The sequence below is a fragment of the Neolamprologus brichardi genome, chromosome 15 (genome assembly GCF_056152115.1).
Source record: "Neolamprologus brichardi isolate AB-2024 chromosome 15, ASM5615211v1, whole genome shotgun sequence".
Taxonomy (NCBI): Eukaryota; Metazoa; Chordata; class Actinopteri; order Cichliformes; family Cichlidae; genus Neolamprologus; species Neolamprologus brichardi.
Window position 1 is genome coordinate 11,997,424 of NC_142118.1, and position 15,077 is coordinate 12,012,500.

A 15,077-nucleotide genomic window follows, 5' to 3' on the forward strand; every position below is an offset into this window, starting at 1 on the left:
TCCTTGAAAATAAGCGAGCTGGATCCTAACCAAAGGGCATTTCATTTTAAATGTAGTTTTAAAGGAATCACACATATATTTTGGGGCTGGAATGACAAAGAGCATTAAGAACAAACCTCTGTGAATCAAGCAATAAAGCATCTCCCTTAAAACACAATGTCTAAGATATACTACCCAACAACAGATCAATGCCATTCTTTGAAATGCAAGAGGGAGGTGCGATGAACCACTGGGCTCTGAGCACTTATCGCAATGTGTAATCCCATTAGACAAGTCCTTTCATCATCATCTCAGGAGAGCTCTTAGAAAACTAAAAGAGGGAGCTATAGAGCTCCGTCCAGAGCGTCATTCCACAAAGGCAGACACAGATGAGGACGCCTTGAAATCAGAAAAACTAATAAATGATCGACTGAAGCTTCTTTGATTTCACTAAATGATTGGCAGCAGGTGAAAAGGGCTGATTTTAAGCATGAGGATTTGCCTTCCACAGTATATCTGCAGGTGTGGATGTCTAGATTTCTGCAACATCTTGGCAGCCTTTTTGAAGCTTTTGTTGCGTGCTGTTGTTTTGTTTGTTTTCTGCAGTGACTGTGTAAAAATAATATTTACTGGGGGGAAATATTTGTCTTTCAGCCAAAAAGCTGTGGAGAGATGTGGAAGAACATGAAATCCTCAAAATAACTCCCCCAAACAAGATGAATTGGTGTTTTACTGGTAAACCTACCAAAAAAATGTTCTAAACCACAGTGTAAGACAAGGCAAAAACAAAACAAAACAATAATCCATTCAAATTACAGGCCTGCCATTGCTACTGCCATAGAAAATATGGGGCAAAAGATTTACCTTGGTGAATTCAGTATCAGCTATACAGGAATTCCTTCCCAATAAATGTACATGTGTCAGAATCAGCCGTTTGACTTGTCAGTGCACTGAAATGTTGTGGGATTTCGCTGGATTGGCCGGCTGCTCTGCAGCAGGAATGGACTGCTGATTCCTACATTTTTACACAGCTCAGCTCGAGGTGACCTCTACCGTTCAGCGCCCCTGTGGACCAAAACAGATTCAGCGAAAGAGAAAGTCGACAATGCTGCAGCAGAGGAGAGCAGAGACAAAACACTCAGGTCAATAGGAAACCATCCAAGAGTAACCCTTTTAAGATCCGTTTTCTTATCTAATCATTCCACAGCCAGAGAGCTGGGAGCAAGACTGCTAGCATGGTAATCTCTTTCATGCATAGTCAGCAGTTTTCTGAAATCTCATTAGAAAGTTTGCTGTCAACCTGCATGGCAAAAATCAACATGCTAAGAGAGAAACGCTTTTCTGCAAATCTATTATGGGTCCTGAGTTATTGTATCTGAAAAGTTGTTTACCGCGAAACATGTTTGAAACATGAGTGAATCTTTCAAGTTATACTGATGTATGTTATGTATTCAACTCAGAAGCCTTTTACATGTTTTTCTGTAGCAAAAAGGACACAATTATTTATGAAATTAATTCATGAAAATTGTGTAAAAATGTACTTGCCTTAAAGGGCTGCCACCCATTATTAATTAAGATGCAGAAAGCATGGCTTTTTTTGAGTGCAATACTGTTGAATAATCATTATGTGGAGGTCTGCAAACAGACTGTATCACACATTCAAAAGTACAGTGCAAATGTTAAAGATAAATAACCTCAGCCCTTTTATCATTTGTGTCTGCTAATTAGCTAACAGAGATGTTTTTCTAACTCTTTCCCCCCCATTTTGACTGACGTTTAATGTTTACAGATGTTTAATGTTTACAGGGTGGGAGCAGACATGCTCTCTGACTTTCAGATCACATAAAGAGATGTGTTATGAAGTTACCCTGGAGTATTGCTCCATCTACTGATCAAAGCGGGGACAGAAGAAACACAGAGAGTAGCTCCCTGGTGCATTAATTTCTAACCAATGCAATGTCTTAAAAACAAAACAGTATCACCCAGTTGCTTCTCTTCTTCTCACCCGTTTATTTTTATTTGACTAATTTTATACATGCTCCAGAAAAGCACATTGATATAAGCCACAGCTTTGAAGGTTCATAAAATATTAACTTTAAAAAATCTGTAAAATCTGCATTTTTCCTTGCTACCTAAATCTTTGAAGTACTTCTGGATGTGTATTTCTTTACTAAGACATTAAGGACTGCACAGTTATTTCCCACCACTCCGCCCTGCTACACTTGATAAATGCCATGAACAAAAGCTATAAAAGCTTAAAGAATGTCTCCGCCACATATCAACATGTTGGTTTATTGCCCTTCAGCTTCTCTATATCAGAAAACAATGGCCTGACATACTATTTTCAACAGGTCATACAGCCGAGCCAACAATTAAAGGAAGTTCAAGCTTTGGTTGGGATAGTCTCTCTCCCTTACTCTCTCTTTGCCAGTAAGAAGGTTAAAGCTCTCTTAACACAATAAACTCTCAGAGATTTTTGACTAAAATGCTCATAATTGTGTATTTTTTAAAAAACAAAACAAAACATTGACTCAGTGAATGTTTAGAGAACGCTGAGATCAGGGGTCAACTCGGAGAAGTAAAATAAAAAGCTGCTGTTGGAGCAAAGGGGCCGGTTTACCTCAGAGTGTGACTGCTGGCATTGTTCTTGCTGACTGAATTGATGAATTTGCAGCAGATTTGGCTGCAATTCTTTTTTCCTTAGTTTAGCGTGGGATCAAAAACACAGAGATTCATTTCAGTGCATTATATCCTGATTTGTTGAGAGAAGGTGGTAAAAAAGAACTTGAAATAAAAATGTTGGTGTATCAAAAGAGCAGCTGAGCAGCTCTTCTTTCTTATCAAATTACATTTTTTTTAATAAATCTCTCAAATTCAGGCAACTTTGGTTTTGATAGAGAGAGAGGCACCGAAGAAACACTGAGTTTACCAATACAAATGCTGCAGTTAAAGACACTTGCAAAATTACAATCACCGTTTTCAGTTGGAGATTTGCCTTTCAATGCCCCTTACAGCCCCAGAAATGTAACTTCTGGTGCAAGGTGATGGCTTGTCGCCTGGGGTCTCTGTGACGGAAGAAAAAAAAAGAAAAGATTCAAATATTTATCATTTCTGAAAGGAAGAAAAATATTTGTGATTGTAATAGACTCTCATATGGTAACAGCTGAAGGACTAACTCCTGCGCTGGTGATCCTTCTTCTACTTTAATCAACCTGAAGGAAATGATGAGAGGGGAAGTGATTACAGAAACACCCCGTCTCTATACCTCCAGGATCTCTGTCCTGGGTAGATAAGCCCCTCCTGTTGCTAATTTCCAGCAGAAAAGCAGGAAATGTGACAGTGTAGTTTTCCGCTTCCATAAACAAGCTGACTGTCAGAGTTAGCTGCCAGCCCTGCGAGCGTCTGGGCTCAGTCTCCTTTTGAGGGAGTCGGACGTTACTGACAGGGAAAGTGAGCAAAGGAGAAGAGGGAGAAAGTAGGGGGAACAGGAAAAGAGACGGGACAGAAAGACAGGAAAATCCATCAAAAAAAAAAAAGGACAGGAAAGAATTGATAGGAGAGAAGGGAGAAGACGAGAGGAACAGACAGACTGAACTGAGCTTCAGTCTCTCTTCCTCTCCTTTGACAAAGCAGATAAAGTCATGGCTGCGAACAACACAAATTTCCTTCTGGAAATGCTTCAGCCTGCCGACGTTGGTGAGTTTTCGGAGTTTTCTTTCTCTTTTAGCTGGTGTGTTTCATGTGGTTGCTCTGATTGGTGCCCTCAGGAATTCAAGCTTGAATCGCCTCCTGGAATAGATGTAATATGCGGGCCTAGTGCCTTTTTGAACCAAGCTTTATCATCCAAATTTGAATATTCAAAGAAACCTTTTCAGACTTCTAAGAATGCTCGATCTGTTTGGTGCTCATCTAAGGAGCGTGGAAAGAAAAGCAACTGGACTTCTTTAAGTTTCTTGAGGACGTTTCACCTTTCATCCGAGAATCTTCTTCAGTTCTAAAACCAAATGGTGGAGAGTCCCAGGTATTTAAGCCCTAGTGGGAGTTTTCCCTTAAGAGGGTACTTGACCCACTATTGATCAGGTGCCTCATCAAATGAACAAAGGTGTAGGTCATTATCTGAGTTTTAAGGTGAAACCTCACCCTATCATGTTACCTACTGAATCAATGTTAATGTCAATCCAGTCACTTTTCTTTCTAAGCTCCTTAGATTACCATAACCTGGATGACTGAGAACCTACACAGACATACTTGCTGCTGATGTTTTCTTTTTTTCAGTTTTCCCTAATGGCATTTCCAGATGACTTTTTACTAGCGTCTGCCCTCCATTTTCCAAAATTAAGAGAAAAAAAAAACTTGTGGAAATGTGGTCTAGTAACAAAGCAGGTTCAAACTTTTTGAACTTTTTATTGAGGGGAACCCAATTTGTTTTCCTGGCATAAGTCCAGTGGTATTTGTCTCATCTGCTACATTCTCTTCCTTCTCTCAAGCATGCTCAGTTGGCTTTATCCAAGGCAAAGTAGCACTGAGCAAGAATATGTCAACAGCTTTTCATTTTTTGTCTGTGTGTGCGTGTGTGGAAATGAAACTCAGTTGGTTTGTTTTCTCCAAGAGGCTCAATCTGTTAAACACAGGCAAAGAAAAGCCTATTATTATTTTGTCAAGGGCCACCATATTTCCAGACACGTCTGGCAATTCTCAGTTTCTTCCTAGCACACATTAAATTCCTTGCATTCACAGTGGATTATTTTTTTTAAAAAAAGACCATAAACGTTATTTAGATGCACTGCATGTGCATAAGAGCAGTGAGGATGTATAACTTCACCAAGGCTGAAAAACCCTCCAACCTGTGCATTAATTGACTGTGTGGATCCAGAAGGATATTTAGATCCAAATTAATTTCTGATGTTGTATTGAGAGCATCAAAAAATGTATCTAAATGTATCTTTTTGTCAATTTTATATGCATTTGTAGAAATACTAACTGGTTGTTCCACACTTGCCACACAGAACTGCAAGCAAGTATTTGTGATACCTGGTAATCAGTCTTTCACATCACTGTGGTGGAATTTTGGCAAACTCTTCTTTGCAGAATTGTTTTAATTCAGCCACAGTGGAGGATTTTCCAGCATCAATGGCCTTTTTAAGGTCATGTCAAAAAAGACTCAATGGGATTTAAGTCAAGACTTTGACCAGGCCACTCCAAAGCCTACATTTTTGTTTTTGTCTATTCAGAGGTGGGCCTCCTGATGTGTTTTAGATCACTGTTCTGCTGCATAGCCCAAGTGTACTTGAGCTTTAGGGCATGAACTGATGGCCAGAAATTCTCCTTTAGAATTTTATTTTACTGTTGGTTTGGTGATCGTTTTATGAAATGCTGTGTTAGTTTTATGCCAGATGTAAAGGTACTCAAGCCTTCAAGAAATCTTGGGGATCACCAAGATGTTTTTTGGCAGTGCAAGACAAGCCTTTGTGTTCTTTTTGGTCAGCAGTGGTTTTCTCCTTGGAACTCTCTCTTGGATGCCATTTTTGCCAAGTCATAAATTCTAAGTGTAACAGAGACATGTGAACCCTGCAGCTCTTTAGATGTTGTCCTGGTTATTTTCTGACCTCCTTCCATAAGTTATGGATGTGCGCTTGGACTAATTTCAGTAGGCCGGACACTCATAGGAAGGTTCACCACTGTTCCAAGTTTAGATTCCCAGCCTTAAAGTTTTAGAAATGGCTTTATAACCCTTTCCAGACTGATAGATATCAATGACTTTGATTCTCAGCTGTTTCTTTAGATCTTGGCACGATGTGCTGTCTTCTGAAATCTTTTAGCCTGCTTCACTTTGTCAGGCAGGTTCTATTTAAGTAATTCTTTGATTCAACGGGTCTTGCAGTAATCCAACCTAAGAGTGGCCTGTGAAACTGAAGTGAACTTCTGAAAAAATCACAGTTCATTCATGATTTCACACAGGGAATCATGAATTAACTGATTAATAATAAAATTATGGTTTAATAAATTAAACCATAATTTAAAACTGCATTTTATACTTACTCAGGTTATCTTTGTCTAATATTACGATTTCATTTAATGATCTAAAGCATATAAACAAAGAAGAAAGCAGGAAAGGGAGCAAACACTTTTTCACAGACTTGTAATGGGAATATTTGTGATATAAAAAAGATACTACAGCACAGATCATTTTGTAAAGATCCTTTTTTTTTTTAATGGTATGCTTCTCTCTTCACAGACCACCTGATTATAGCTTTCTGTGCTTCTGTGGCAGTGGGCCTTCTCTTGGGCGCCCTAGTTTATGTGATGCTTACTTGGTTTTCCCGACACAAAGCAGGCTCTGCCAGCATCACCCGCCGCCCGCATCGCCGCTCGCACATTTCTTCCCGCCATCGTCCAGGCTTTAACCGCAGCAGCAGCTATGACCGGCGAAGCAACAACAGCTTAGTGACAGCTGCTTTCACCTTTCACCGGCAGACTTCCTCTCCAGATCACTTTGACGCAATGGCGCATAAATCCAGCTTCAGGGGCTCCACCTTCCACCCGCTCCTCCAGTGCAGCCAAATTGCAAGAGAGGCAGAGGAGGGGAGCCAAACCACACTGCCACGTACACCACCTCTGACTACATCAACTGGATCAGCTCAAAGCGTAGCCCAGCCAGCTGCCACCCCACCAAGACCAGAGTCATTTTGGGGGAACAGTGTGAGAGGTCTTCATGCTACGCAGACCCCACCTCCAGCTTATGAGAGCATAATCAGAGCTTATCAGGAAACCCGAACCTAAGTGGAGTGAAAGCACCACTGGCTGATACTAATTGGGAGATGAACGGATTTCCAAACTGGACTAAATCTATGATTTTTATGATCAGGTGGAGCTGGAGTGGAGAAAACATTTCTAATTATTTATAATGTAAGGCAAGACATATGCTTTCTCTGTGCAGGTCGTATAATAACTATGCAAGAAAAGATGTAATGATTGTACACGTGAAGCTTAAAAGATAAATAAAAAGTGTGTGTAAGCCTGTAGTTAATAAAGTGTATTAGACTATTTGATGTTTTATCAAATTCATGTTGAAAACTTGGTTAAATGGACCTGATGTTTGTTATTTTCTGAATCACATATTCAAGATGATTTTGTTTATGTGTTTGCATGAACAGCACTTGCGAATGTGACATGTGAGAAAATGTGGGCATTAGGTATAAGAATTTTTGTTTTGTATGTTTTGAATGTATTTTACTGGACTCTGCTCTTAAGTTAATGCAATAAAGCAAGACTCAAAAAGGCTTTTAAGTGCAGACATTTTGGTCTGTAACAGGTCTGGAGGGACTTCTTCACATAAGCTGACACAAAATATATAAAAAAGTGAATGATTCTTCCAATAAGGCCTCTACAGGTATAAAGAAAGGATACTGAGCAATCTCAAAATGTAATGGGTTCTGACCTTTACCACTCCACCTATAGCTACTTTCAGCTGCTCCCTTGGTACAAGCACAAATGGGCTTTTAATCTCCAGCTAAAATTGAACCAGTGACATTTTGCATGGCAAGCAAATGTCTGAACCATTGTACTATGAACTGCTACTATGTTGATTTTCATGAAACCTCTCCAGCACACTTCATAAAAGTCAAGGTAGTCACCTTACGATGCAGTTCAACCTAGCACTCACCCAAATATGAGCTACCAACAGTTCAAGACTATAGTGTTGTTCCACAGTAATGCACTCTAGAGCAAAAAAAGCCAGAATACAATAATAGTAATAGCTGGGTTAGACTGCTATATTTATTTACAGTGCAGCTGTGCTGTCATTTTTATTACTGTCCCAACTGTTGTTTCCTGAAGAAGGAACTTGTGTACAACAGTAAAGTTTGAAAGGTGAAGGACACAATCCCTACAGAGCTCTTAAACTTTACAGGACCAAACGATGAGCAGCACTCGTAATGGCAAAACACATAATCGCTAAGGTATTTACAGCTGACTAAAACCAGACCGAAAAATAAACTTGAATTTGAAAAAAAAAAAATTTACTGAGAAAATGTGTAATTACAACTTGCTTGATGAGATCTTGGCCTGATTTTTCACTCAGACTTAGGATGTCAACTTGACTGAGTTAACTGACTTGAAAAACTGCTGTTTGTGCTGCAATATGTTCTCTGAATAATAAAATCAAAATAATAAAAGCTAACCTAAAACTTAAAAATTTTAAACAATGCAAACTAAAAACTAAACTGAAACACACAAACCTACTATGCAAACTAAATTAATTAGTTTTCCCACATTTAATACACACAAAAAAAGAACTATACAACCGAATCTAAAAACATGAAGCTCACATATCAAAACATGACTCCAAAATGCTAAATGCAATTTTACTGGTCTCACTCAAATATCATTATAAATTCAAGATTTGCACATTTCTGACACACAAATCCATTATTCAACGCGCTTTTTTCACCTACAAAACACTGGCCTTCAAAACGCAACACAATCACAATCAGTTACTCTCACTCGTCATGCACCTCCTCAAACTCAACTAGAAGAACAATTCAGTCATGTGTCAGAGTATAAAAGAGGCCTCAAGTGACGAAGAGGAAGACTAGCAGGCAGCGGAGGCCATCGTGGACGAGGAGGAAGAGGAAGGCTCAGCCATGCCAATATTCCCAGTGAAATATGTGCAACTGTCAGCTCAGTGGGACATTTTGTATTATAGTAACCAATAAATACTTCTTTTGTTACCTTTTTGTATCTTTGCACTGATTTTCTTGGCAATGTTTCTTACTGTACTAACATTACATGGTGGAATTACTGAGTTTTGCCATATACTACATGAAACAGGTAACACTGGTGTTGACATATATGTAGAACTGTAAATGCTATATTTGGACAAAACTCCACTTCACCAGAATGAGAAAAAATAAACTTACTCTTACACATTTGCATGGATTTAAATATGTAGCTTCATGGCCAAAAAATAATATAATAATACAAATAATTTTTATAGTAGTTTCCTGAATTTCTGAATTTGGTTTTTGATGTTCTGTAGGAATGTAAAGGTATGTGCGTGTTGTTTTGGTTAAAGAAACCAGTTTTGAGAAGAAAGAACAATGTTTTGAGTTGTGTTTAAGTTTCGAAAGTTATATTTTATTATATGTTAAAAATGCAAATAAAATGTAAAAAAACATGTAACAACAAATATGTTACTGCATGTAAAAAATACACTTCTGTTTAGATAGATATATTTTGCTCTTTTTGTCAGACCTTCCCACAGATGTCCTCCTATATATACTTTTTTGTCTTGTACTTATGGAAAAGAGTTGTAGAAAAGACATTACTGGTTTTAGTTCTAATAACATTTTGTCAAATTTTCACTTTAAAAAAATCTGGTACATAGTTGACTGAGATAAAGAAAGGAGGTCAAACTCATTTTACACTGTGAGCCAGATACAGCACACTTTGATCTTAAGTGGGCCCGACCAATGAAACTCTTTCTGTCCGTGCATAATGGGTTATTTGATTATTGAATATTATCTTAATATTTGATAAAGAAGCACAATTTCAACAGAACATCTTAGTTTTTTTTTCTACATAATAAAGATTCATTCACTGCTGTAGTGAATGAAAGAAATCTATATGTATGAGAATTAAATTGTAAGAAATAAACATGTAAAATTACAGAAAAAGTTCTGGTAGCTGGATCTTATTGTCAATCCTGTGATTACAAAACACAAAGTTTTTGTTTATTCACAGAAAACGTCCTTTATTTGTATCCATTGTTAACCCCCCCCCCCCATTAATTTCTGGAGTGAAGAAAAGGAACTTTTCAGATTTTTTTTTTTATTTGTTACCTAATTACTTTGGTGTGGCCACATGGGAGGTATTTAGCAGTAAAGATAAATCTGTGATACAAAATTATATTATAAGTCAAAATTTTATGACTCTCTTCGCATTTCCTAAAGCTGTCCAGTGAGGCCTGATTGGAGTCTTCACCAGCTTATTTCTGTTCCCTGTTCCTTATATTTGACACCCCTCCTCTAACCCATCTATTCTTATCAGTTTGCTTTTACTCATTGCCAAATTTCACATCCATAAATTGCAGTTCTCCAATAAGAAGCCACACTTCCCTATTTTCATGAATGGAAATTAAACTTTATGTGACCACAATTTATCCTTCCCGCAACAAGAAGGCTATAAACATTTTTGATTTTATAATATCGCATTGTAACAGTATTACCGTCTTTATTTGATGTCTCTCTTACTCTCGCCCCTCCTCTTTTCCCCCGTGACATATTTACTTTTTACACTGTCGTTTTTGCGTAATCTTGCAGTTCACACACCGGACCTCTAAAGCTGTCAATAAAAAACTGTTGCAGTGGATGACGTATTATTTGTGGGACAAATTTATGTTGTGTTTATGTACACCGGCTGCAGTCTTGGAGGACGTTATCGTAGTTCTTTTAAAACGTGTCCATCAATAAATAAGGTAATATCGCTTATCAGAAATGGACATTAATCCACTACATGTCCACCGGGTTACTCCGTTATACGTTTGGATGCCTTGCACAGAGATAGAACAGTCATAGCCAAATGCTAACTAATCTCCACCAAGTTAGTGGCAGCTAAGGCTTCATTTAGCTTCACCCGGATTACGTTTGGGTGTTCATGCCAGCTTTGGATTTATGGCGGAGACTTACCGATGTTTATGTTATTTACTCAAGTAATTTTAGCCCAGCTGTCAGTCACACCCACCTGTGTGGCTAGCTAACGTTTAGCTAATGGTCTTTGATTAAATTAATGCTTTAGATTAGTTTACCATTAGCACTGTCACGAGTTAAATGTTAGCACTGCTAAGTGTTTAAACTGACATGATGACATTAAATGTAATTATCGGGTCTTTTTTGCGTTGACATACCGTTATGTGCCTTATCAGACACTGTCCTCACGTCTGTGACTTTGTCAGATAGGTTGGACAGCAGTCTGGTTAACACACGCACATCTGGGAGGGCACACATGGGAAGGATGTCCGCAGCCGCTCTGCGCTGGATCCGTTGTCGGAGGCTGAGCACAGCTGGGCCGCCTAGTGTGAAGAAAGTGCTTCAGTGGAAAGATTTAAGTAAGTTATTAGACAAAATCAGCAATCTTGTACAATAAATTTCGATAAACACATTGAAAATAAAGATCTTCCTCTTCGCTGACATTTAGGGAAAGTTGCTAAAGTAACTGGCGCAGTTGTCTTGGGGTAAGTAACATTATTAAAAGACTGATTTATGCATGTGTGAGAGAAGAATGATCTCTGTCCCATAGCTTATTAAACATGCTCCTTTCTGCAGGGGCTGTCTTTTTATTACTTATGAGGTGATAGCCTTGGATAAGGCTGTGACCATTGACACTAGTGCAATTCTTCAGGAGAAGAACAAGTCGTACATCTATCTGAGGGCCACTCCTTCAGATGAAAAAGACAACCTAACTGGAGGTAATTAATGCTATCCTAAACAACCTCATGGGTAACATGACACATTATATATCTTTTCATATATTTGCATACCCTATGTTGCTGGACTCAGTCACAACTTTTCACCAAACCCTGGCTGGTGTTTCTAGGACAATCCCAGAATAAACAGTACATTTATAAATTCATCACGGATCATCTCATCATCTCATATTTTATCTTTTTGCCTGTTGTACAACTGTGTTTGTAGTCCTACATTTTCTCACTGCATCGAGATATTCACATTCTGTTTCTACATACCTCCATCTAGTGTCAGACGTATTTTGGGACGAATTACACGTTTTATTGTGAAAATACACAAGGTCAGATGTAGCATCTCCCATTTGGCATTGCAGTATTTCTTCTTGTACTAAATCTGTCATTTTAACCTCTTTTACTGTATAAATTATATTATGTTACTGGGTTTTGGACATGTTCCTTCTTCCCTACTGTGGGAGGGCATTATCTGACAAATATGCTGAGTGGCCCCATTTTGTTCTTGTATGAGAAAGTGTTGTTGAGTTTTTTATGTTCAGTGGGGCAGCGACATCTGCCTTCATTCTTCCTGTCTTCCCTTTCCTGCCAGCACTTTGGGCCATTTGGTGTTGGGTGATTTTACTTCCTCTTCCTTTTTAGTGGAAGCTTTCACAATCAACTTATAAACTCAAATATAAGCGGCTTGATTATGCCGAAACATATGATCATGATCATTTTAAGCAGTAATCACTCATAATGCATTAATTTCACTTTTAACTTAAAATAAATACATGTGAACTTAACACACAACAGTATAGCAGGGAATGTGTTTAGGCTTTCGGGGAGGTGCAAATGCTATAGCTGTAAGGATGAGATGGATTTATAATGAAAGATAAAAACCAGAATCATTATTATAAAAATGGAAATATAAATTAATCTGACTCAAATTTGATTAATTAGCCACCTCTACAGGAAAGCATTTCTAAATGGTTTCCGTTGTCTTTATAATGTTATAGAAATGCAGTTCTAAATTTTGTCAAGGGAGTAGTGGCTAGCTGTTTTTTCTGCATCTCTTCCAGGACTTACACACAAAGCAAGGAGGGAACTTCATAAAGCAGCAAGACGGTTTGTGGAAATATCCTCGAGGCTTTTACTGCAATCACTCGATGGTAAGAAACTAACAAACACCAATTCACCAATAACATGGACAGATACACGATAATGCCCCTAATATTTCTTGAACTGAAAAGTATTATTGCCAATAGCAGGGCAAGTGTTTATGCTCAGAAAACTGTAGTCATTTAGTCAATTTTATGTGACGTATGTGCACAGAGACCAAAGGAAACACCTGCCTTTGCACATGCACATCCTGTTTTGAATGCCACATAGCTTTTACAGTGGTGTGGATCTTGTAAAAGTGAGTGGAATAAACAGGTCTGAGATTTTTTGTTTTGTTTTTAGCCACCTGTAGTTTTAAATCCGCAGACAAAAAGTTACATTCACTTTTCTTTACTTTAACTTTTTACAAATTAATAGCTGCCAAATTGATGACACAAGTTTCACTACTGCAAGGTTTGTACTGTAGCTCATTAGCTCTTGTAGTAATCTAAAAGGTGGTGCAGTAGACACTAGTAGTTGACCTTTTAGTTGTAGTTAGAATTGCTAAAAGGTCCAGTTAGAGGAATTAGTAGAACACGTCTCCATTTTTATTCTGTAAATGTTCAGACAGTCAGTTTGTTCGGTAATTTTGTGTCTTAGAGCACTTCAGTCATGTGGATGCTGACCCACATGAGGTGGCATTGTGGGTCCTGCTGAAGAAGACACAGTCAGCTAACAAAGCCATCAGACTAGAGGCTGTTCAGGAGCTTGCAGACAATCACCACTGGCATGGTAAAGGACCCTAAAAGTTTCCTGTTACTTTAATTTGATACACAACAGAGACTTGCTCTGGTCTTAGATCACACCTGTTTTGAATAATCCAGATTACCAGTACCAGACGGCAGCCCAGGTTATAGACCATCGGACAGCAGTGGGCTTGGCCCGGACACCTCAGGTAGACCTGAGGTTTTTCCGTCACCCACCTGCACTGCCTGATTTGGAGGAGGTAATCAAATCTACTCTTTAGGATAGTTGCCATTTGAATGCCTACCTCACAGATGTGCTGTGATCTTCTCAGGGTTTGTCAGCGGAGGACGGACTGAGGCAGCTTTTGGCATCTCTGCCTCAAACTGAGGTGGACAAATGTGTTCGGTACTTTACCTCACTGGCCCTGAGAGAGAGCACTCAGTCCTTGGCAGCACAAAGGGTAACAATCACAGATGTACACATACATGTACAGTCATTAGGAAGGCCAGGTCTAAAACTAAAAACAGTCACTGGGATGTGATAAAAAAAACAAAGAAAAAAAGAAGAAGCTAGTTTCTATATCCTGTCATTAACACGTGCGCTTCATTGTTCCAGGGTGGTCTGTGGAGTTTTGGTGGCAATGGGCTGCCTTATGCCCAGAGCCTCACCTCTGTTCCTTCTGAGAAGGTGGAGTCCTTCTGTCTGCAGGCACTGGTACAGCACTCAAAGGTAATCATCATCATTGTGCATCCAAAGGTGTTTTAGTCTGGAGTCGGTGGCTTGATTATTTACTTACTACTCATTGCGGTCATTGTAGCAGTGTATTAAGGTCAATTCTATGCGCCCGCTGTCTAGATGTTGCCTTGTGGTTAATACTTTGTGATCTGCAGGTAAGGAGCCACTGTGACCACATAGTTGCCAACGGAGGTCTACAGCTTCTCCAGAGGGTTTATCAGCTCAGAACAGACTCTATGAAGATTCAGAGGAACATTGTTCGCATCATCGGAAACCTGGCTCTCAATGAAGGTGCCCATCAGGCCATAGCCCAGTCCGGTAAGTCTGTAACTAATCTGAATAAACTGGAGACAGTTCTGATTATGTGTAATCCTGACTGGGTGCGCTAAAGATGTTATGAAAGTAAGGTCTAAAATATATGTTGCGCTTGTTTCAATTAGAGATTAGATTTTCACCATCACAAAAAAATGTGTTTACTTTTATAGTTATCCACCCCAACTTATAAATTTTATCGTACTCCTCACACTTTCCTGTTTTTTTTCCCTACTTTACCCATAAAACACCTGCAGGCTGGGTGTCTGTCCTGGCTGAGATGATGCAGTGCCCTCACATCATGCAGGCGTCTCACGCAGCTCGCGCTCTTGCAAACCTGGACAGGGAGACAGTAAAAGAGAAATACCCAGATGGCGTCTATATCCTGCACCCACAAACACGTAGCAAGTAGGAAAACAAATTCAGTTGTTACATAATGCATTAACGTCATATTATTTTATTGTTATAACCCAGCCGTCATCTTTGACAATGTTTTCAATTTCCAGTCAGCCAATCAAAGCAGACGTGCTGTTCATCCACGGGATTCTAGGGGCAGCTTTTAAGACGTGGAGGCAGAAGGACCGCAATACATTAGAGGAAGAGGAGGCAGCCAAACGCGAAGATGACTATACAGAGTGCTGGCCAAAGGTAACAAAGGCACCTAATTCCTCTCATTACATTAATGGATTGTTTCAGTGTTTTCCAGTGTTTCTGAGGTCTCACACAGCTTAAGATTTATCTCAGTGTTCTT

General features: G+C 39.0%; 2 protein-coding genes across 3 annotated transcripts in view; both read left to right on the forward strand.

Annotated features, from left to right (window-relative positions):
• The first annotated feature begins 3,312 nt into the window (after positions 1-3,312).
• myct1a (myc target 1a) lies at positions 3,313-7,259 on the forward strand. The gene is made up of 2 exons (XM_006792455.2): positions 3,313-3,675; positions 6,215-7,259. Exons 1-2 carry the CDS (start codon positions 3,621-3,623, stop codon positions 6,757-6,759), a joined length of 600 nt encoding a protein of 199 aa, XP_006792518.2. The 5' UTR covers positions 3,313-3,620; the 3' UTR covers positions 6,760-7,259.
• A 3,107-nt stretch (positions 7,260-10,366) lies between these two features.
• The window catches only part of serac1 (serine active site containing 1), a 6,607-nt gene continuing 1,896 nt past the window's right edge, over positions 10,367-15,077 (forward strand). The window contains exons 1-12 of one of the 2 annotated variants that reach the window (XM_006792456.3): positions 10,367-10,453; positions 10,935-11,083; positions 11,173-11,209; positions 11,301-11,443; positions 12,514-12,603; positions 13,193-13,324; positions 13,417-13,538; positions 13,611-13,739; positions 13,895-14,008; positions 14,170-14,332; positions 14,584-14,734; positions 14,833-14,974. In XM_006792456.3, the coding sequence (XP_006792519.2) occupies positions 10,981-11,083; positions 11,173-11,209; positions 11,301-11,443; positions 12,514-12,603; positions 13,193-13,324; positions 13,417-13,538; positions 13,611-13,739; positions 13,895-14,008; positions 14,170-14,332; positions 14,584-14,734; positions 14,833-14,974 (1,326 nt within the window). In that variant the 5' untranslated portion in view covers positions 10,367-10,453; positions 10,935-10,980. Of the gene's footprint in view, positions 10,454-10,930; positions 11,084-11,172; positions 11,210-11,300; positions 11,444-12,513; positions 12,604-13,192; positions 13,325-13,416; positions 13,539-13,610; positions 13,740-13,894; positions 14,009-14,169; positions 14,333-14,583; positions 14,735-14,832; positions 14,975-15,077 lie in introns of both variants that reach the window. The other variant, XM_087852557.1, reaches the window with a different exon arrangement.